The sequence below is a fragment of the Prionailurus viverrinus genome, chromosome A3, assembly GCF_022837055.1.
Source record: "Prionailurus viverrinus isolate Anna chromosome A3, UM_Priviv_1.0, whole genome shotgun sequence".
NCBI classification, from domain to species: domain Eukaryota; kingdom Metazoa; phylum Chordata; class Mammalia; order Carnivora; family Felidae; genus Prionailurus; species Prionailurus viverrinus.
Genome location: NC_062563.1, coordinates 62,383,088 through 62,406,245, shown reverse-complemented (window position 1 = coordinate 62,406,245; position 23,158 = coordinate 62,383,088). Strand labels below are relative to the sequence as shown.

At 37.1% G+C, this 23,158-nt stretch overlaps 1 protein-coding gene across 2 annotated transcripts in view; it reads right to left on the bottom strand.

Annotated features, from left to right (window-relative positions):
* Positions 1-23,158, bottom strand: part of TMEM131 (transmembrane protein 131) — a 238,990-nt gene that overhangs the window by 54,852 nt on the left and 160,980 nt on the right. The window contains exons 8-17 of one of the 2 annotated variants that reach the window (XM_047851472.1): positions 22,481-22,561; positions 20,103-20,253; positions 19,942-19,998; positions 18,876-18,937; positions 8,631-8,739; positions 5,105-5,213; positions 4,137-4,290; positions 3,873-4,043; positions 2,455-2,565; positions 2,224-2,358 (exon numbers count right to left, since the gene is read on the bottom strand). In XM_047851472.1, coding sequence (XP_047707428.1) covers positions 2,224-2,358; positions 2,455-2,565; positions 3,873-4,043; positions 4,137-4,290; positions 5,105-5,213; positions 8,631-8,739; positions 18,876-18,937; positions 19,942-19,998; positions 20,103-20,253; positions 22,481-22,561 — 1,140 coding nt within the window. Of the gene's footprint in view, positions 1-2,223; positions 2,359-2,454; positions 2,566-3,872; positions 4,044-4,136; positions 4,291-5,104; positions 5,214-8,630; positions 8,740-18,875; positions 18,938-19,941; positions 19,999-20,102; positions 20,254-21,027; positions 21,163-22,480; positions 22,562-23,158 lie in introns of those variants that run through there. The other variant, XM_047851473.1, reaches the window with a different exon arrangement.

The following is a 23,158-nucleotide window of genomic DNA, read 5'->3' as shown; positions in this document are numbered from 1 at the left end:
GGCGCCCCGTCTTTTCCTTTTATTGATGGCTTCCTTTGCTACGCAGAAGCTTTTTAGTTGGATGTAGTCCCAACAGTTTATTTTTGCTTTCGTTGCCTTTGCTTTTGCAGTCAGATCCAAAAAAATCATCACCAAGACTGATGTCAAGGGACTTACCCTTATGTTTTCTTCTAGGGGCTTTATGGGTTCAGGTCTTAAATTTAAGTCTTTCATCTGGTTTGAGTCAGTTTTTGTGAGTGGTGTGTGACAGTGGTCCAGTGTCATTCTTTCCACACTCTCTTCAATTGTGTACAGTTTGTGAAGCTGTACTTCAATTATTAGTAGTTATATTTTATCTAGAATTCACATTTACCTTAAAATCACAAATGTCGACACACCAAACAGACTCGCTTTCTCCTTTTTTAGAAGCATTTTCTGTGTTGGTTTTGTGCAATTCTAACACTTTCATCATGACTCCTGCTGCCCAAATCAGAACACAGGTCTGAAGGTCATGGACTTGTTGGCAATGTGTGTTTCATAAGGAACAGGATGCTAATTTAGTTCATAGCTTTGGGTTTTGGGAAAACAGTTGAAAGTTTAGGCACTGTAAACTTAAAAAAATCATTTTGTGGAGTTGCTATTTTGAAGTTGGCAACTCACTACAACTTCCTATTTTAAGAGTTCATAACAATGATCTCATCTTTCTGTCCCTTGTTTTTAAATTTAGAGTTTCATATAAAAGCTAATTCTAAAACCCTAAATTGTCAAACAGGCTTTCTGTTGTTAAACGGACCTCTCAAATTTAAATAGTATGTGTTAACATATGCTATTTATTGTTAGGAAATGATCCAGATTTCTAGAATTATTGGGTTTATAATGTCTTACTAGGAAACAGAAAACTCAACCACGTGGGAGCAGATATACACATGATTTGACTCTTTACAGTTGAAAGGAATACATTAATGGCTGGCTTAATTATTATCTGTTTTCAGCATTCTATTTCTATTAAAAATAAAATCTCATTTGCAGTGACAAATATTACTTCTCATGGATATATCTTTGTTTTAAAAGGAGGCTTTATTTTTGAATCAAATTTAATACACTATAAGTTACTGAAATATACACACCCATAAATTACCACTATTCACAAATATCTGATTATGTAGCTTGAATGCTACATAGTTGCAATTAGAATATATGTCAGTACTGTTTTCCCCCTTTTCATAAATCCTCTTCCAAGCTTCTACACACAATCATCAAATTTTTATTTACTTCATATTCAATCATAAAACCATGATTTACTTTATGTACTGGACTGTTCCCAAGTATTTGAATTATTAGTAATGTTACTATAAACATCTCCATTCTCTCAGCTTTTACTTCTTCAAATTATTTCCACAGGAAAAATTCCCAGGAGTGGTATATATTGCCAAACTGCTCTCCAAAATAACGATTTTTGGGGATCCTTCTAGTATAAACTGTTTAAATCAATTTTTATAGCCTATGGCATTCCATGGAAGCATATTTGTCAACCATCTCTGTGCGTAAGGACATTTTATCTTTCTTTTGTTAAAACTGCCACAAAAAGTTCTATCCTTAGTTTAATGGATAATATGTTAAGCTCCTCCTCACACAAGGTGACTCTACTAGTTCTGTTCTGAGTAGGTATAAACTCCAAGTTCCACTTTCTGTAGTGGAAAGGGCTTTGACTAATATATCTGTTATCTCTGTTTCATGCTCCTTTATGACCAAATGTACCTATTTATACAACAGAGTAGAAGTACAAGGGCAGATCTAGAAAGGGATCAAACAGTGTTTACCTCACTGATACTCTCTTCCCATCAGTACAGGAAACTGGCCACAAATATTCTGTATAATCGAAAACACTTTCTGCCAGTGTGCAGGGCCATCTTTTTGGCCAAGTAAATTCAATGAACACAGGGTTAGTTTAGTACCTATGGGAATTTCTCTTATAATGACACTTGTGTTACAAAGAGATTATTTAAGTTTTGTTATAGAACTTTTTATGACAAGGCAGAACTTACTCCTTTGGGCTTCAAGTGCCCTCAATATAAAAGGAGGGGTTGAAGTAGATTACCCACAAGAACCTTTTAATATCAAATAACAAATGTTACTATGAATCTCACAAAAATATTAACTGAAATATGTGTTGTAGGAATAGTTTTTTACTTGGGGTTTAGACATACATCTAAGTTTAAGGCAACAATAAGAAAATTTACTTACTGATGACTGGTCTGATAAAGAGGATTTTTCTAATTCTGGAAGGCTTGAAATTATTGTAGTTCTATTGCCTTTTTCAGAAGCTACAAGTTCTATCGATAAACCGTCTCCTATGATGTGCCAACTTTTTATGGCCAACTTAAAAAAGAGAAAGATATGAAAGTGATTATTGCAGCACTAGCATAAAATCCTTAAATGCGATTTAGAATAAAAACATATATATATATTTTTTACCTCAATTGGATTGCTGTTTATAATTGCAAATAAAATGTTACTTGCTTCTGTAGCACTCAATATGCCAAAATCTATGAAACGTTCCTCTATTTTAGGGGGTAATACAAAGTACTGAAAAGATATGAAAGAACTAGGTTAAGTATACAATCACATTTACATAAAAGAATGTTATCAAGAGAAAGTAGCTATATAAAGATATCCTAAGGTTTCTATATTTTATGTCAATAAACACAAATATACACATATATAAAATATAATTAAGCATTCTGTACAATGAAATATTTTGAGTAATCAGAAATGAAAACATTCATAGTCTCTATGGAATAATATTGCTTCTCTAAAGGCACATAAAAGAAATAAGAAGATAAAGTACTAGGGAAGGTTAAGTGGAGCCCTAGAGGATGAGGCAAAAAATCCTTGGTCTCAGGAAACATTATGCATTCATGAGAGCAGCCATGATATATAATTATTCAAGCAAAACAAATGAAGAAGTGGGATAATTCTGCAAGTCCCCCCAGCTCTGAAATTCTTATTGATGTTGGCTTTTTGGAGAACTACATCTTTATATGTTCTAATTTTCTTTTTAGCTTTTGTATCTTTCTTATCAGTTTTATTTCTTATCTAAAGTTCTTTCATTGATTATCCTAAGGACAGCTTAGTTTGGATTTTTTCCCTCTGGCTTATTTTCTGTATTAGAAAGACCTTTATTCTTTCCTACTATTCCCAACTGTGTGTCTTTACCACCTTACTTTCATCTTTATTATTTGACTCTCTTCTTCACCTTGTATTTCCTAGTTTGAGTCATCTCTTCCTTAAATACTTTCCTCTTCACCCTCACTGTAGTATTGTTTTTTTCTGCTTATTATTTTCTCCTACTTAGTTTGTTTTTACTTTCCCGATTGTAACAGTTTAAAAGCAAAACCAAGAGAAAGCACAATGTGGGGAAGATCTAAGTACAAGCTGTAAGGGAAGGATTCAACTGTGACATGATAAGAGATGGCCACTGGGAAGGATGAAAACCAGTTATCTGAAAAGTACTGACTGGGGCGCCTGGGTGGCGCAGTCGGTTAAGCGTCCGACTTCAGCCAGGTCACGATCTCGCGGTCCGTGAGTTCGAGCCCCGCGTCGGGCTCTGGGCTGATGGCTCAGAGCCTGGAGCCTGTTTCCGATTCTGTGTCTCCCTCTCTCTCTGCCCCTCCCCCGTTCATGCTCTGTCTCTCTCTGTCCCAAAAATAAATAAAAAATGTTGAAAAAAAAAAAAATTGAAAAGTACTGACTGAGGAGGGATGACACCAACTTGTAGAGCTCAGAAAATGGCAAAATTTAAGTATGTACCTGTACAAAATGATTGCATAATAATAGCTGAACACACAAAAGATGGGTAGAGTTAAAATTTTAAAGGTAGGTAACATACTTACATCTAAAAATCCTGTATATACCCGCACAGGTAAATGAAATTTAGAAGCATTGGTAATAAGTAAAATATTGTTATCTATGTGCATGGATGATGTGGATGGCATAAAAAACAGAGTAAAAATGTATCCTGATTCATTTGGAAGAATTAAGACTGGTTTGCTGAAATTGTGAACCTAGGAAGTGAGGGGAGAGAAAAAAAACAATGTGTCAGCATCATCTAGTTGATAGATTAGTAAAATTAAAAGTATGGGTGTTCCCAGACATACTTTAAACATTGTTTTGGCTTCTTCTGGTAGCAATACATCATGAATGAGGATTGCAAAGCTGAAAGTGTTCGTAAGGTAAATTGGCCTTTCCACAGGATCAGCAGGACTGTCTCGGATGTGAAATAATGTTGCAGCGTGATCAAATCCCAAATAACTATTTGAAAAAACATAAACAAATCATTTTTACCTCCATGTGTTAATTTAAAATCTAAGTTTTTCTGTTTTAATAACTTTACATTTAGCATTAAGGACATAACTGGAGAAGTATAACTATAAATATTTTAGAGATTGCACATGATTTAAAACAAAACTTAGCTTACAAAATATTGACATGTAATATAAAGAATTATTCTCTATTGAATTATATGCAGTCAAGTAAAATCAAGGATGTATTAACAGAAAAAGTTTTAAGCTACTTAAGAAAAATCATGTTTATCATTTAATTGCAACCAGCTTTGTTAAAATGAGTCCCTACCAAGAGGGATATTGAACTATTATTATTTCAAGTATAATCAGAAAATGAACTACATATTTTACTGCCCATTTATAAAAAGCTGTAATTCTAGAAGACTGTTTATAAGTTTATTAAGGAATATAAATGATTTTGTTTCAAGTGACAATGTAACTTAATAACAAGCCACAACTGACTGTATGTTACAGAAGGAATTACAGAAAGGAAACAGCTTCAATGATTTGAATATTATTTAAAAAACATAGATTCACTTTTCTATTGTATTACTGAATCATTAAGACTTTATTTAAGCCCACATTATATCATCCTATTCACCTTTTTCTTCTAAAAAAGTTAAACAGGACGTTTTTCTCCTTTACAGTGGAGGTTGTTCTTTTCAACAATTCCATGGAGTTTATGTGAATTTGGATACTACTTTTGCTAGGGTCAATGAGTAGGAAAACAAAATTTACTGATTAGTGAAAACTTAGAAAGCTTACTTTAAAGAGAAACTCACCCATCTAAAACTTCTGCTTGATATGGTATTTCAAGTTTAGAATAACTCTTTTCCTTTGCCTTAACAGTTATTTTCCCAGAAAACTGAGACGGTTTTTTTGCCTTTGATGCTAAAAGGAAGCATAAAAAATAATCTCTGTCACCTTTTGCTATCAGAGTTTATATACAGAGCAGGATGAGAGTGACTTGATGTAAGCTGACAAAATCTTAAAAACAAAGCTGAAGTTTCAGATTGGCAAAGAGGAGACTTTTACATTTTATATCAAATTATCACACTTTTTATCCAAAAGAAGAAAAATATTTTAATTTTCCAGTAATGGGATTAAACAGATAAGGAATTAACAAGTGAACACAATTCAGGAGGGAAAACACTGTATTTGAGCTATTTCCCTAGAGCCATAAGCCATGACTTTCCTCACACCAGGGCTTCTCAACCTGGGCACTAGTAACGTTGTAGGCCAGGTTAGTTCTTTCTGGGGTGCAGGGGCTGTGCTGTGCTTTGTAGGATGCTTGGTGGCATCCAGGCCTCTGCCTGTTAGATAGCAGTAGCAGCCCCCAGATATGACAACCAAAAATGTCTGTGGACACTGACAAATGTCCCCTGGCCTAGGAGGCAAAACTGGCCCCCATGGAGAACCCCTGGTTTACAGCTGTGTTAAGAAATAACATTCCTTGTATGGCCAGAGTCTGTTATAAACACCAAGAAAGTAGCATGGTGCAAGAAGCATCCGGTGTTGTGTATTAGCCTACCCGAATTCATAGTATAAGACTCTCCCTGCCATCATATTGCCCTTACAGATGAAGTAAAATCTTTACATTTTGTAGTAGTTGTGAATAAATCCATCTGGAATTACAGAAATAGATTCAGTTGGATCCAATCTGGGTACCCATTAGATGTTCTTTTCAAAGCAAATAAAGAAGCTGTTTATCTTTATCCTACTTAAGGTACTTCAGAAACACTTCCAGTTAGTTCTGCAAATGTGTGTAATCCAACTTTAGCACAAACAACAACAACACAACAACAAAAAGGGTATGACATCTAGTAGGTGGCTATGTATAGACAGTGATTTCAGATTTTAAAAACTCCCCCTCTGCCCCCCTTCCCCCCCAAATCAGAAGGGGTGCTTGGGTAACTCAGTCAGTTAAGTGTCCAACTCTTGATTTTGGCTCAGGTCATGATCTCGTGGTTCAGAGGACTGAGCCCCACCTCAGGCTCTGTCTGCTCCACATGACAGTGCAGAGCCTGCTTGGGATTCTCTCTCTTTTCCACGTGTGCACACATTCTCTCTCTCAAAATAAAAAAATAAACTTAAAAAAGTGCCTCCCATTAAACCTCATTTCCTTCTGCTTGTTATATGGCTATTACTAGGTTTATTATTTTAGGAGGCTGTACAATATTCCTACTATGGATGGGAGGATGGAAGGGGAGGGAGAAGGTGACACCATTCCCATGGTAATAGAAACCACTTTTTTTTTTAACATTTATTTTTGAGAGACAGAGTATGAGCAGGGGAGGCGCAGAGAGAGAGGGAGACACAGAATTCGAAGCAGGATCCAGGCTCCGAGCTGTCAGCACAGAGCCCAACACAGGGCTCGAATTCACAAACCGTGAGATCATGACCTGAGCCAAAGTTGGACTCTTAACTGACTGAGCCACCCAGGTGCCCCTAAAAACCACTTTTAAGAAACGTATCATTTACTTTTTTTTTTCTTTTTTTTCAACGTTTATTTTTTATTTTTGGGATAGAGACAGACAGAGCATGAATGGGGGAGGGGCAGAGAGAGAGGGAGACACAGAATCGGAAACAGGCTCCAGGCTCTGAGCCATCAGCCCAGAGCCCGACGCGGGGCTCAAACTCCCGGACCGCGAGATCGTGACCTGGCTGAAGTTGGACGCTTAACCGACTGCGCCACCCAGGCGCCCCAAGAAACGTATCATTTACTTTTAAAAGATGCTTTTCCTTTATATTAAATTTTACATAATTTAAGAAATACTATTTTAGCATCTATGATCTCAGGAGAACCAACATTATTGACATTCATTTATATCAAGAAGGGAAATACTGCACTGGGTTGTCAACTCAGGAGCTGGAGAAGAACAGTGTGGGAGAACTACATAGGACAACTGTTCCTGGTGAACACACCCCCACTGCTTGGATTTATCAGAAGGATGGATCCTAAACGTTCTTAGGGTCAGGAATTACTATTGGCCGCTCTTCTTAGTAAGAGAAGATAATGTACTTGCTGATGCTAATACTGGTGGACATGACTGTGGTATCCCAGCAACAGAGAAGATAATTTATCAAAGATCTGGAAATAACTGTGGCATCAAAACCTTCTGCAGTACTATTTCTTGATAGCTGGGTTATGAAAGTATGCCACATATTTAGTTGTGATTTCTTAAAAAAAATTTTTTTGAACATTTTATTTATTTATTTTAAGTAAGTGCTATGTCCAGTATGGGGCTCAAATTCATGACCCTGAGATCAAGAGTTGCGTGCCCCACTGAATGAACCAGCTAGGTGCCCCTTAATCTTGATTTCTCTGGGAGTTTTCTCTGAGCTCATGGGATGAACACTAAAGCTTGGCACCCAGATTGTGCACTGCTCCCGATCCTCCCCAGAGCCCTCAAGTGCAAGGAGTAAGCACAGATGCCCTCACAAACACTGTGCATAGTCTTCCAGTATTCTGCTATACTTGGTAGATCACAGTGATCAAATGCTCTCTTGTGATGAGGAGTGCAGATGTGAAATGTGGACTATGAGCAGAGGTGGCTCCATCATAAAGCCAAAGTATAAGCTTCAGGGCTCCTCACCCTGCAAGGGCCCTTATGAGAAAAGCCCCATTTGGATTTCAGTTCTTATTAAATGTAATTACACACATAGTTAAGCAGCTATCAAATCACTATTTAAAAATTTTTGTGACAGCAAATTCAATAAATGTTCTAGTATAGGGGATAAAGCTGGATAAAAACATGCTATTAAGATATGTTAAAGTCTGGGTTAACATTTCAAATATCAAAATATACAATATATATGTTTGAAATCATAGTAATCTGACAATGCTATCATAAAGGCTATTATTTTAGGTAGGCAGAGCTGTCTTCCCTGTTTAAAAAGCCAATATAGGAAACTGTTACAGGGAATACTTTATTTCTATTCTCAAACATGCTTCTGAAACTCAAATACATTATCACTCAATTACAAAAAATAATGACTTCATAATTAAGGTAAATACCTTAAATACTATATATTCACTAGGTACATATGTGAAAGCCCAGATTACAAAAATTTAATTCCAATCCTAATGTATTTGCTAATACTATTTTCTCTTTATGAAGCTGCATTTTCTTTGATGAAGCAATCAAATAAGAATTTGTGATGGTTTATAAGATAAACCAACCTAAGCAGTAATACAAAATCTGACTGTAAAATGGTCAGGGTTTCTATATGAAGATGTCAGTACAGATGTCTTCTAGTTTATCAAAATAAGATCACCCCATTAGAGAGTGAAAGCCGAATACTTACCATCAAAACTAATACTTGCAACCTTGGTATATTTACTTTCTGAAGCTTTTAACGTAATTGGTTTAAAGTGTACCGTTATAGCGTCATTTTGTGGTGTAGGTCGAACACTCTGCAAACAGAAAAAAATACGTATCATTATTTTAGTCTCATGGTTCAGTTACATTACACTGGAGAGTGTACTGGAAACATGCAGCAGAATAAAAAAATGGAAGTTTAACTTTATGCGCTCCCTTTAAACAGAATAGGCCAGGGGAGCCTATTCTGAGGGCTCAGTTGGTTGAGTGTCCAACTCTTGATTTTGGCTCAGGTCATGATCTCACAGTGATGGGATTGAGTCCCACGATGGGCTCATGCTGGGTATGGAGCCTGCTTAAGATTCTAGCTCCCTCTCCCTCTGCCCTGCTGGCACATGTGTGCTCTATCAATAAAGCAATAGAATAGGTCAAACTGGCACAACATCACATTAATTTCATCAGAATATCTTCATGCAATAAAATGATGGCCATAGGAAGAGTTTAAGATCAGTAAGTGAGTGTAAAAATCTAGAGACAAACTAGTACCATACACTAGGCATGAACACATAAAACAGGAAAAAAAAAGGTATAATGAGTCATATATGAGAAAAGGAGACACGAAGATTTATGATAGGGTCCCTCTTAAAGAACTCCACCATACCGGGGCGCCTGGGTGGCGCAGTCGGTTAAGCGTCCGACTTCAGCCAGGTCACGATCTTGCGGTCCGTGAGTTTGAGCCCCGCGTCGGGCTCTGGGCTGATGGCTCAGAGCCTGGAGCCTGTTTCCGATTCTGTGTCTCCCTCTCTCTCTGCCCCTCCCCCGTTCATGCTCTGTCTCTCTCTGTCCCCCAAAAAATAAATAAACGTTGAAAAAAAAATTTTAAAAAAAGAACTCCACCATACCAAATGTAACAAACATCCTGACTATGTTGAATAACATCCTGAAAATGAAGAATGATGTGAATTTGGGAGCCAGTACTCCTCTGCCACGGTGTTTTTGCAGATCCCTCTTCTTCCTCTTCCTCTTCTTTTAATATTTACTTACTTTAAAAAAATATTTATTTATTTATTTATTTATTTTTTACTTACTTAAAAAAAATTTTTTTTAATGTTTATTTATTTTTGAGAGAGAGAGACAGAGTGCAAGCTGGGGGGGGGGGGGGGGGAGGGCGGGGGCAGCGGGCAGAGAGAGAGGAAGACACAGAATCCGAAGCAGGCACCAGGCTCTGAGCTGTCAGCACAGGGCCTGACGCAGGGCTCGAACTCACAAACCATGAGATCATGACCTGAGCCAAAGTCAGACACTTAACCAACTGAGCTGCTCAGGCGCCCCTAATGTTTACTTACTTTTGAAAGAGAGACAGAGCATGAGTGGAGGAGGGCAGAGAGAGAGGGAGACACAGAATCTGAAGCAGGCTCCAGGCTCTGAGCTGTCAGCACAGAGTCCGATGTGGGGCTCAAACCCACAAACCACGAGATCATGACCTGAGCTGAAGTTGGGCACTCAACTGACTGAGCTACCCAGGTGCCCCTTCCAGATCCCACTTCTAATGGGACTTTCTCTACCTCCCTAGGGCATGGCTGTGTAAGTGAGGCATGCCACTGTTACCAGGCAAGGCTGTACTCTCAGCTGTGGGACTGAGCAGTAGACTGAAGGGCTGTGTAGCTTGGAGAGGTCAGAACAGTTTAAACTTAAAAAATAAGATTTTTCTATTCAACAACTAAATCTATAATAACAAATACCATAAAAGCTTGCACTTTTGGAGTAAACTAGAAAAATAAATACAGTTTAAGGTGCAGTTACTTTTTTATTACCTTACTGACACAAAGCATTTTTCATTGGAAAGAACCTTAAAGATCCCCATCTCCTTCCCTGTTTTACAGATGAAGAGAACCTTGCAATATGGAGTGATGTTTCAGTAGCTAGGCATCAAGAGGCGGGACTGGAAACCAGATGTCCTGACTTGGTTCAGGGCCTGGGCCCTTTACTGGCATCCTAGTGCCTAAACATGTATTAATGAAGTCATGGTATTGTACACAAATCTTGATCAATACTCTTCCTTTAGAATTCAACTAGGGGGCACCTGGGTGGCTCAGTCAGTTAAGTGTCCAACTCTTGATTTAGGCTCAGGTCACACTCTCACAACCATGGGATCAAGCCCTGCGGAGCCTGCTTAAGATTCTCTCTCTCTGCCCCTTTCCAGCTCATGTGCTCTATCTCTTTCTCTCTCAAAAAAAAAAAAAAAAAAAAAAGAATTCATTTAGAATCTTACTTTGGTCTCAAAATGCTTCTGGAGTTTTTGGCTGATTTTTCAGGGGCTTTATAAACTTGTCAAAGCCTGATGCTTCCCATAGAAAGAACACAGTTCTTTTCTGTGACACCCACCAGGCACACGCCTGCTAACATGGGTGCAGTCAGGTCCCTGCAAGTCACCAAGTTCTTCCCTGTCTCCCTACCCACCCTTCAGTACATCCGTAAAGGTGGAATCTGACTACAAAGGTGGAATGAAGGTACAAGAAGCACCTGAGAGAGTACGAAGAAAAACTGCTCCTTTTGCACTGGTCTGCTATCACAGGGAAGAAAGTTGGTTACACATAAAGATTACAGACACTGCTTTTACTACCAGATGGTGGGGCGTCTCCCTCCTCACTGCTTGTTAGTCTTTACTGGGCCTGGAATGATGACCCTAAGGATGGTTCTGCAGTTTTCTGAGCTGGAAATCTTAATAGCCTGAGCTCTTGGCCTCAGGGTCTTTTGGTATTTTAACTCTTTTATCTTTCTTCTGAACTTCTCATTTGCTTTGGAATCTCTAACTGGGGCTGCAAGTGGATTTGTTCATATTGATATATTTATTATCAGTATGCTTGCGATTAGTAGCAATCGTTTAAAATACAAATCTCTTCATCCCTTAAAGAGTGAGTGTGTGTGTGTGTGTGTGTGTGTGTGTGTGTGTGTTATTTTTAACAATAAAACAAAGCAGTCTGACTATAAAACGGGAAGATTTCATGTATTACATACCTACACTAATACTTCTTCTAAAGGAAAGGAAAGCAGTACAGAAGTGTACGTGACAATCCCATTTGATGAATTTATGCAACAAAAAAGATATTAAGTATTTAACTAGAAGTGTCAGTTTGAGCAAGCTGCCCACCTACTCTGGGCCTTATTTTTCCTGCCTGTAAAACACTAGGGGATTAGATTAGGTATTTTCTAAGATCCCATCTATTTACAAAATTTGGTGGTTGTATTAATTTTGTTCTTTTTTCAAATGAGCACTTTTACCCTGAGGTCAAGATTTGTTAGAGAGATGATCATATAAAGCTTTGTAGTTTGCAGAGGACTTCCACATGCTCTACTGAATGTGTCAGAGTAGGAATGGAATCTTGACCATTTTCAAACACGCTTAAAGACTGCAAGTAGCAGTTCATTAGTAATGACGACGACACCTTTTGAGTGCTATTAGCCTGCACAACACCATAACAGAAATAGCTAAATAAAACTATTTATTTATTTAAAACAGTCACTGTAAATAGTAGGAGCTTAGAGTACTTGATGAAAAATGTTTTCTCACATGTAACATATTACTCTAAGATTTTCCTTACCAGAGGAAAAAAATTTTTTAATTGTTTTCCTTTTTTTTTTTTAAGTTTATTTATTTTTGAGAGAGAGAGAGAGAGAGAGAGAGAGAGAGAGAGAGAGCGCGAGCGCAAGCACAGGGCAGGGGCAGAGAGAGAGAGGGACACACAGAATCTGAAGCAGGCTCCATCCAGGCTCTGAGCTGTCAGCATGGAGCCCAATGTGGGGCTTGAACTCACAAACTGTGAGATCATGACCTGAGTAGAAGCAGGATGCTTAACCAACTGAGCCACCCAGATGCCCCTAGAGGAAAATTTTTATATTCAGTATTATTAACTCTCTCCTTCTCTCTTTCTCTCTTTATTGCACCAATAGTAAGCAAACATTCAATTGACTCACTTTTTAAATGTTTTATTTATTTTTGAGAAGGAGAGAGAGAGACAGAGAGAGGGAAAGTGTGCACACAAGTGGGGGAGGGGCAGAGAAAGAGACATGGGGACAGAGGATCTGAAGTGGGCTCTGTGCTGAGAGCAGCGAGCCTGATGCGGGGCTCAAACTCATGAACCCTGAGATCATTACCTGACTCAAAGTTGGATGCTTAACCAACTGAGACACCCAGGGGCCCCATTGACTCAAGTTTTATACAAATGATCTGAACTGTTCACTTATTATTAAAAAAAGCCCAACAAAATGGAAAAATCCATTTTCCAAGGAATCAAAAACAAAGCTAAACAAACAAAACATTTAAGTAGTGGCTCATTCTGTTTTTTTTTTTTTTTTCCTATTCTGGTGGCCTTAAATGAAAAATAATACAAAATCATTAACTTGTATTAAGCATATTTACACTAACAATCTATTTTAGAATCAGTTACTAACAGTTGCATACTAAAGATAATGGAGAAGTAGAAAAAAAATATGGCAAGATTCCCGGGAAAGGCAGCTTGCACATATTCTAAATATAGTTCTAGCCTTTTCTCACGATATTCATACCCAACTAATGTTCAGTAACTCTCAAGTGAGATTCAAAGGCCCAGCACATTCTAAAACTATTTAGAAAAACATTTGAAAAGGAAAATAACCTTCCAGTATGTAACAATTGTATTTCTAACAATGGATACACAAATTTATTAAAGCTCATATCAAGTTTACACTGGTAAAATTAAAGTATATCTGTCATTCTTATTCATCAATTAGTAAGGAAACTTCATGCAAATGTTCCTCTTAAGGTATCTCAAAGCAAATTTATTCCATCATTTATACTGCATTAATGTTTTTTAAGTGTTGAGGAAAAACCATATTCTCAAAGTTGCATTACAGACAATCAAAGTCAGACAGGCTTGAACCTGAGTATCTTGTCCATTAACAGGTGAGAACTGTTTATTTTCAGATGCTTGCCTCAGGAGTCCCATATCTAGAAAGATGAAAAACCTCTGAATTCCTTTAAGGGGAATTAAAAAAAACAACAACAACCCTCCAGCTTCTGGCAATGCCTAGGTCATCCTAAAGATATTATGTATTTGTGAAATGGACAGAGGTGGGACATTTATAAAAATAAGTCAGTCTCTAAGTACGGCATATTATGTAGCAAGATACAGGAAAAAACCTTAGGAAGCTCTCTTATAACTCAGTTTCCATGGTAGATGGGTTTGTTTCCTGGCTGATAAGGTAAGAAGTCTAAGCTAACATTACCTCTCAAGTGGACTAAGGCAACGGACTCCTAACTTCCTGCAGTGAATTCTCCACAAACTAGCTACTATGACCTTTATAACACATAAATCAAATGATGTCTCTCCCTTGGTTAAAATTCTGTAATTTGCTGTTGCACTTATAATAAAATCTAAACACCTCCCAGAGCCCAGAAAACCAGGATCAACCCTCTGGCCCTCCCTTTATGTTCAACCCTCCTTTCTTTCCCAGGACATCCCAAGTTGTTTCTGCCTCAGGCCTTTGCAATCGCTGTTCCCTTTGATGGTAACACTTGTCAGCTAGCTTTCTTAGGGGGTGCCAACTTCTTACTCTTCATTTATTACCTCAAATGTCAGCTCCTCTGAGACAACCCTGTCTAACCATCTCCCTCCCTCACTTACATTCTATTCTGTTTCTTTCTTTGTTAGAACTTGGTTTGATTTACAATTTTGTTGCATACCTGTCTGTCATCAATCTCACAGCTAAAAAGTGAGCTCAATAGGGGCAGTAACCTTGGCTATCTGATTTACTGCTATGTTCTCACACACCTCGCACAGAAGCTGGCATATAGTTGACGCCCATTAAACGGAATAATGAATGAGGAAGTAAGAAGAAACTAACAAAACACTGGCAGAGTGTAGGCTCTGGATATTAAGAGAAATACATACATACGTAGCTACAAATGCAGATATACAGACATATATTATAGATTAAAAGATTTTTAGTAGAAATACTGAATATGAAATTAAAATGATATATTTATAAAGACTTGATGGTGTCATTATATACTAATATACCTTCAAGTAACTTTTGAGTTTTTATGGTTGAAGAAGTCACTTTTAAAAAAAGCTGATTCAGGGGCGCCTGGGTGGCTCGGTCGGTTAAGCATCCGACTTCGGCTCAGGTCACGATCTCGCGATCCTGTGAGTTCGAGCCCCACGTCAGGCTCTGTGCTGACTGCTCAGAGTCTGGAGCCTGTTTCAGATTCTGTGTCTCCCTCTCTCTTTGACCCTCCCCCGTTCATGCTCTGTCTGTCTCTGTCTCAAAAATAAATAAACGTTAAAAAAAAAATTTTAAAAAAGCTGATTCATTTCCCTTATTTGGAAAACTAGAACCTGTGTACTTTATAGGACTGTTGTATTGAATAAGATAATCTATGTAAAGAAACTAGCATAGTGCATAACCCATAGTAACAACAAAAATGTTCACTTATAATGTATCCTAAAACTGCCTCTTTAATTCTGTTATAATTGAACTGAATACAACAGTATTTTTTCATTCATTTTTTTAAATAATTTTTTAAAATGTTTATTTATTTATTTTTGAGAGAGAGAGAGAGACAGACAGACAATGCAAGTGGGGGAGGAGCAGAGAGAGGGAGACGCAGAATCCAAAACAGGCTCCAGGCTGTCAGCAGAGAACCCTACATGGGCTTGATCTCATGAACCATGAGATTGTGACCTGATCTGATATCAAGAGTTGGACATTTAACCAACTGAGCCACCCAGGTGCCTCTCATTCATATTCTTAAGATTGATAATTTCACTTTTAAAGAAAATGTTTATTGTAAAAGACATTTGTTTTGGTCCATTCATTGTATGTAAAAAAAAAAAAATAGAGAAGATTGTTTGGGCTATGTAAAGGTACTTTGCCATCAAATCTCTAAATCCTCACATTTGGGGAAGTGACTGCAGGCCTGAAGTCTGCCTGACATGAAAGTTCTCATTAACGACCCTGCTTGGTGCAAGGCATCCTACAGATGGAAGAAACCACTCACGGGCAAACAGCATGGAGAACACACTAAAATAAAAATTATCTGACATCTCAAACTGAGGCAACAGCAGGGTGATCCATCAACAACAGCCAGTGTCTGCCCCACAGGCAAATGAACTGCCGTCCACAGCTAAAGAGGTATCTCTGAACGTGTCACCAAGAAGCTATGGTACCAGATGATTTCTCAGTGGAGAAAACACTTGAGCTTTGGAGAGAAAAAGAACTGGGATGAGTGGTGCCTACATTACCATGTATACAGTACATGTGCTCTATGTGGTCAATTGGGCTACAAAAGAAATCAGTATCAAAAAGTTCAAAGAAGATAAAAGTAGGCTGGAGCCAAAGCAATCTGAAATATCTAGCAGAAGGAATTACACTCTATTATGGAGGAAAGTCTGATAAATTAACCTCGAGACTTTTAAACAAAAAGAATCACAATTCTTGGTGTAAAGAACGATTTTAAAATGTTAACACAGAGCAGTGATAAGAAGGCCTTTGCATTTCATTGACTGGTAAAACCTAAGATGTGTGTGTATGTGTTTATGGTTGGGGAGGGAAGACTAACAGGTTTTCTAATTTTTTAGTTTGCAAATGTGAGGAGGATAGTGGCAGGGGAACAAAGGGAGTCTCCTACTCTCTATTTGATTCATCAAATAAAAGGATGTTTTAATGGCAAACAAAGAAAAATAGAGAAAATTAATAAAACCATACATTAGTTCTTTGAAAAGATCAACAAAATTGACAAACCTTTAGCTTGACTGACTGAAAATACTTTTCAAATATGGAGAAGACTAATTATAATCAAGAATGATAAATGGGATGTTACCATCTACTTCACAGGGAAAAAAGAAAAGTATTAGAAGAGAACACTATGAACAGTGGTATGCCATCCAATTAGAACACTGAGATGCAATGAAAACACTCCTAGAAAAGTCATAAGTCACTGAAACCGACCAAGAAGAAACAGAAATCTGAATAGGCCTAAAGAGATTGAATTCTAAAACCTCCCACAAATAAAAGTCCAGGGCCAGTGGACTTCATTGGTGAATTCTACCAAACATTTAAAGAAGAGTTAATGACAATCCTTCACAAATTCTTGCCCCAAAAGGAGAGAATACTTTCCAACTCATTCTATTGGAAACCACAACACTAGCAAAACAGCTATCTACTACCTTTATAAAATAACTGATATTTTAACATCAAACAAAGAAAACAAAGCATATTATTGCAGAACAGTCCTTGTTTAGAAAGGGTGTTTGCATTAACATACATGTAACTCATATTTTTAGAAACATTTATACTGTCCTTATTTTGCTTATTTTTCTATAGATTTGTGAAAATTTCACTATAAAGAGCCAAAACCAATCACTAATCACTTAATATAGCAATAATCACCATTATGTATTTTTTGAAAAGTGTAATTAATTATTGCTATAAATAGGAATTAAAAAGAAATTATACACAGGAACATTCACTGTAATATTTTCTTATGTAAAAGGTCACTACCAGAGAACATGCTGACAATTTCATTCCAAAGAGACTTTGATGACAATCTTTCAAAAAACTGAATTAAAAAAAACAAAGTCACTAAATAAAAAAATGAATATATTTTTGAAAGCAAGCATATAAAAATACATGGACTAAGGGACCTTTGTTGCTATCAAAAAAGAAAAATAACAAAAACAAGGGACATAATGCTGCTGCTCACTGCTTTTGTGTTTTGTTTCAATGGTATCAGGGTGGCCAGGTCAAAAGAGCTGTTCCTTGTCACCTGCAGTGGGGTCCCAACCCTTGAGGATCCTTGAGGGGTACGCGTATGTATCACGGCAGACCCAGGCAACTGCTCTCAGCCTGCTCTCAGGCTGCCAAGAGTGGACAGGCAGGAACTCCAAGTGGGGCAGTTTCAGCCCACTGCATAGTGGGGAAGCATTCTACAAAACCCATTCCCCCAGTTCTTCTACCTAGCAGGAAGAAATACTAGGTCAGACAGCAGGACACCACCCAGAATGTGATCCCACTCATGAGCACAGTCACTGTGCATTAAACTATGGTTACCCCCTTGGGGTGCCTGGGTGGCTCAATTGGTTAAGCGTCTGACTTCAGCTCAGGTCATGATCTCACAGTCGGGGAGTTCAAGCCCTGCGTCAGGCCCCGTGCTGACAGTTCAGAGCCTGGAGCCTGCTTCAGATTCTGTGTCTCCCTCTCTCTCTGCCCCTCCCCTGCTCATGCTCTGTCTCTCTCTGTCTCAAAAATAAATAAAAACATTAAAAAAAATTTAAAATATAGTTATCCAATCTTGCTCCCTCATTTAGGGTTTATAAACTCTTCTCTCTTTGGTCTACTCCACCAGTTGGCAGTAAACTCTGGGTTTGGCCCTGGATGGACAAAGGTCCCTTAAGTCTCATGCCCCTTTGATCTGTATCATTTTATCAGACTTCTCTGAATTTAGGCTTCTGAATCAGCACACATTATAATTAAAATGTACTGCTTTCTTTTTCCATTATTCCCTATGTATGTATCTTGTGGACTTCACCAGAAGGTGAGGTTGTGGGCCAAAGCAAAATCCAGATAGCTCTCTTTTACTTTTTTCCCTAAAATTGTGTACTGGCTCCTCAATTCCACTGTAAGACATAAAAGTCACTTGTTCTATGTGCATGTGTGAGAGGAAGAGATGACCTCAGTTTATAGTCTGCTATTTAGTATACTATAATAGCTGCCAGGTGGAAGGGGTACCTTTGACAGATGTTAATAGCATTCTAATGTTACCTACCATATCTCTTTGCTTTATTATTATTTCCCTTCCCAATTCATCTGAACCTTTTTTCCTTTTCATTTACCACACCTTAAGTCTAACAACCAAACCTGATGGAATCTTTATAACTTGTTTTTCTTTGCACATGGCATACATCCTAGGGTTTATCAGAATCCACAAGCCTCTTGTATGATTCTGCCTCAACAAGAACCTCAGGAACTTTGATTCAGACTTAGCTTGGGGAAGATCACCTACTTTCCTTCTCATCTTTGAAATTTGGTGGTTAGAGGCAGAACAGGTTTCTCACATCACACTTAGAACCAAAGTGTCATTAGGCCACCAAAGAACAGAATCCTTTAGAGGAAGAGTTTAATTAGTTTTAAGGTGGTCATAAGTTTAAAAACAAAGAATATATAAATTAGGAGAAAATAAGTAAAAACTTACTGTTATTGGTACATCTTTTGTTCCTGAATTTAATAAATGAAGGTTTAAAACTTTTGGTAGATCTGTTAAAATTGAAGAGAAGAAATATTTCTTTAACAGAAGTGCTTTATGGCAAACTAGAATTTTACCTTATTAGATATCAGATTGAATCTATTCTAGAATGTGAAAAAGAACTATAATCACATTAATAAAAAGAATGTGATTCCGATTGAATCTATTCTAGAATGTGAAAAAGAACTATAATCACATTAATAAAAAGAATGTGATTCCACCTAACTCATAAATAGCAATCACCTTACTCACAAGGACACTGTATAAGAACTGTCCCCTCCTAAACAACCAGACCAAAAATCAGAACAAAACATATTTTTTTAGTGAAATTAGACATTATTACTAATCTTTTAGTTCTCGAGGAAAGCATAAGGAAGCAAATTAATAATGTTAAATTATCAGTGTGAAAAATCTAATTTTCAAAAAGGGGTCTCCAATCCTCAACAACCAACTTCTAATTACATATGGTCCATAGAAATCCCAAATTACGAGTATTTCTATTTTTTCCTTAATAAATCCTTTAACTTGAGCATTTTCAATTTTAGAATTTGAATTTTTTCTTTGACCATCTGGGACATAATTTAACATTATGCTATTATAATGCAACTGAGTAATCCATTTCTAAATAAAAATCCAGAAGTAAAGCTCCCCCCACCTTTTATTTACTGTTAAAAAAAGGAGTAAGCATAACTGAATAGGTGAGAACTTGGATTTAAAAACTCAGAAACTACTTTGTGCCTGAATATTCCCTTAAGTTATCTTATGACCTTGCTTTCCCACCTGGTAAGCAATGGTAGCCCTCAGAGGAATGGGGTATTAACCTGTGAGGGCTTGAAGTTCCCCAAAGAAGGTTTCTATAAGATCATGCAACCCACTGACAAGTAATTTCAAAGCTGAGCTACAAAGGGGTTAAAAGTAGAGCCATTCAGCACTGAACAGAGGCATTTTTGTTTTTTAAAGACTTTTAAAAATACTGTCTTCTCCCCACCCCCCCCCCCCCTTTTTTTTTTTTTACCTTGTGTTCGTAGTGTACCAAAATCTAGCATTTCAGTTGAGGAATAAATTCCAGGAGCTTGGAAGACAGCAAAGTAAACCATTAGATTTTTCTTTGCCCAAAGTTAAGATGTATTGAATACAAAACAAATGCATTTACTGTTCCTCTGGTTTTCTACTAACCTGTTGTAACTTCTACCTCCACAGGAAGGATGATAAATTCTGTGCTGTCTGAAGCATTTGTCTTTATTCTGATGAAGGCGGTGTGATTATCTGCTTCCCTGGATGAAAAACTGGCTCTCATCACTCCCTTGGTTTCATAAGGAGGAATTTCCTGACAAGTTAACAGACCATAATGTAGCACGGCTTTTGTGATGGTGCAAAAGCCACCATAGTTTTTTGAAGAAAACAACATTGACTGAGGATGCATTATTATTTTATATACCTACTAAGAAAAGAAAAAAACAACACACTGCCATTTAAATGGATATATTCCATGGATTGTAACACATACTCCAACGTGAAGAATATTACAATGTGAAAGAAGCCCATCTTAGAACTGAGGAAGCATGATATGTAAAATTGAGCCAAGTGATAAGAAATAAAATTTTCAGTTGCAAAATTATCATTAAAAGATAGAATTAATCTATAAAACCAGTTATCTTTTAGTGTGATGCTTGGACATATAATTCAGTACTAAGATTCTCCACCAAATAGAGATGTCAGCATTGGAGGGAAATCCTTTTCTAGAAATCTACAGGAATCTCTTTAAATAATAATCAAGAGAGCTTGGACTCTCTCTGTCCTTTCATTTAAAACCTAACACAACAAAGCTTCTCAGGCAAATCCACAGTTGACCAACTGCTTTCAATAAGTGTCTTAGCAAGGAAGATGGAAAAATTTTGAGGCCTGTAATGAGAGAACACTGACAAATACACTAGAGGGAAGATTTATTGGGGCAAAAAAAATTTTTTTTTTGAGATGGATTTCTTTTCCTGGTTTTACAACAATCTGGCTTGCTTGGGACCATCAGAATTTCTCTGCACATACCTTCTGGCATATTTAAGGAAATCCCTGTGTTTTAGAATTTATTATTCATCTCACTTACCTCTATTCTCTTAACTTTTTAGCCTCAAAGTAGGAAAGAAGTGATTGGAACCCTCCTGGGGCCACAAGAGATGCACCATCCACTTCCCCATCTCTAGGGAGCTGACTTGGTCTCTGGGCTTTTCTTATGTACACTGAAATGGGCTGAGGGTGAGGTCAAGGCCAATTGACTTTTATTTTTACTCTACGTTTGTAGGAAGACGAATAACTTTATCTTTTCTTGTAGCCACTGGGATTATTAAAACATTATGCCATCTCTGCTACCATTCATTACAGTTCTTAACTAATTAGAAATATGAATTCTCTTATGTTTATTGGATACCAATTATATTTCACCGTAAATTCTTAGCTCTTCTATGTAGAATTATAATACAAACTTAATAGCTTATAGTTAATTCTCTGAAGCATTGTTTTATATACTACTTCTCTCAAAGGTTTTTCAAACAGTAACGTAATTTCAAGATAAAACATTTTTGTGAAAGGATATAAATGAACCATCCATTACATATTCCTATTTGCCAGTGTGTTTCTATATCTGGGGAGTTAACCAAATCCTGACAAATTTGTTTCTAATTGCTCAAGTGAACATCCTAGAAATGTCCCTTCTGCCTCCCTTCCTTGGTCGAGACTGGTCAGAAGACAGAACAAGAGGCTACGTGTGTTTAACAGAGCAATTAATAAATAAATCTGATCTTCAGAACTCATTCATAGTGGTAAAGTCCGTTGTCTTCAATTATGGATAAGCAATGATTAGAGTGCCCTCAGTATAAGAACTGTGTTTACTGTGCCTTTCCCCTCTTTGATTAAAGCTTGGTAACAACATTTAAAGAAAAACTCTCCTAAGGCAGGAAACTTCACAAATAAGGTAGTTGCTACACATACATTGATTAATATTTGCTGGCATTCTCTAAGAAACAGGGGTTCTCTAAGCATTGACACAAACTAGTGTTAAATATTCAATAATATTAAAGGTGGATGTAGATCACCTAAGAATTTAAAATTTTCTATGTCATCACAAGGGCTGGACTACATTCCCTCCGAAAACGTCATCTCTATCAACAATAAGTCTGAAAGTTCAATTCTCTACCTCAAACATGTAATGGATATCCTTCCCAGAGGTTTTTTTTTTTTTTTTTAAATCTTAGTATAAAAAGCACATTATAAATTGTTAGAGTCAGAGACAACTTTACCAATATAACTCTGTGGATAGTTGAAATCTCTTCCTTTCTACACAGTGGGTTAAAGTTCCCACCAATTTTGTTCACTGCTCTTTCCAAAAATTACTTATACTTTTCTCTCCCTGTATCATCCAATTTTCAAGAATATCTGATGTAAATTTAATATTAAGATATAATTAAGGGGGAGTCACCCACATTTATTCATGTGATAGGAAGTTAAACTATTTTCTGGTGTATTTGAGAAAGTAACTGAGAGAGAAATATGCCAGCACTCACCCACAGTTTTCTGGTGCCTCCTTGTTGACCTGTTGGGAGTTCTAGGTGAAGATCTCCTCCACTAGAGTACATTTCTACAACCTGTGATGAAAGGGCACATGATGGTTAAGCTCAAAATCATATTCTCAACACAAGTGATTTGCCGTTATATAGAAATAAGTCTGACATCCTATGTCTTAGAAAAATTTAAAAATGTTTATAGATATAAAAGTAGGATAAGTCTCATGTCTTATCACTGGAGTCAGTGCTTCAGATGTGTGAGCACTGGTGATTTTTTTTTTTTTTTTACATTTATTTATTTTTGAAATACAGAGAGACAGAGTGCAAGTGGGGGAGTGGAAGAGAGACAGAGGGAGACACAGAATCCGAAGCAGGCTCCAGGCTCAGAGCTGTCAGCACAGAGCCCTATGCAGGGCTCAAACTCATTAACTATGAGATCATGACCCAAGCTGAAGTTGGATGCTTAACCAACTGAGCCATCCAGGCTCCCCAATGGTGATTATTTTTAATTAAAACAAGGTAAATTTAAAGCATTAAAGTTAGAAACAGTATAGTTATTTCAGACACTGTATTAAAGAAAATCTATCCATAGAACACTTTTTATTTTCAAAGGAAAAATAGTTTATGGAAATTATCAAATTTTAGAAATATAAATTTTATATTTCTTGTAGTTACACA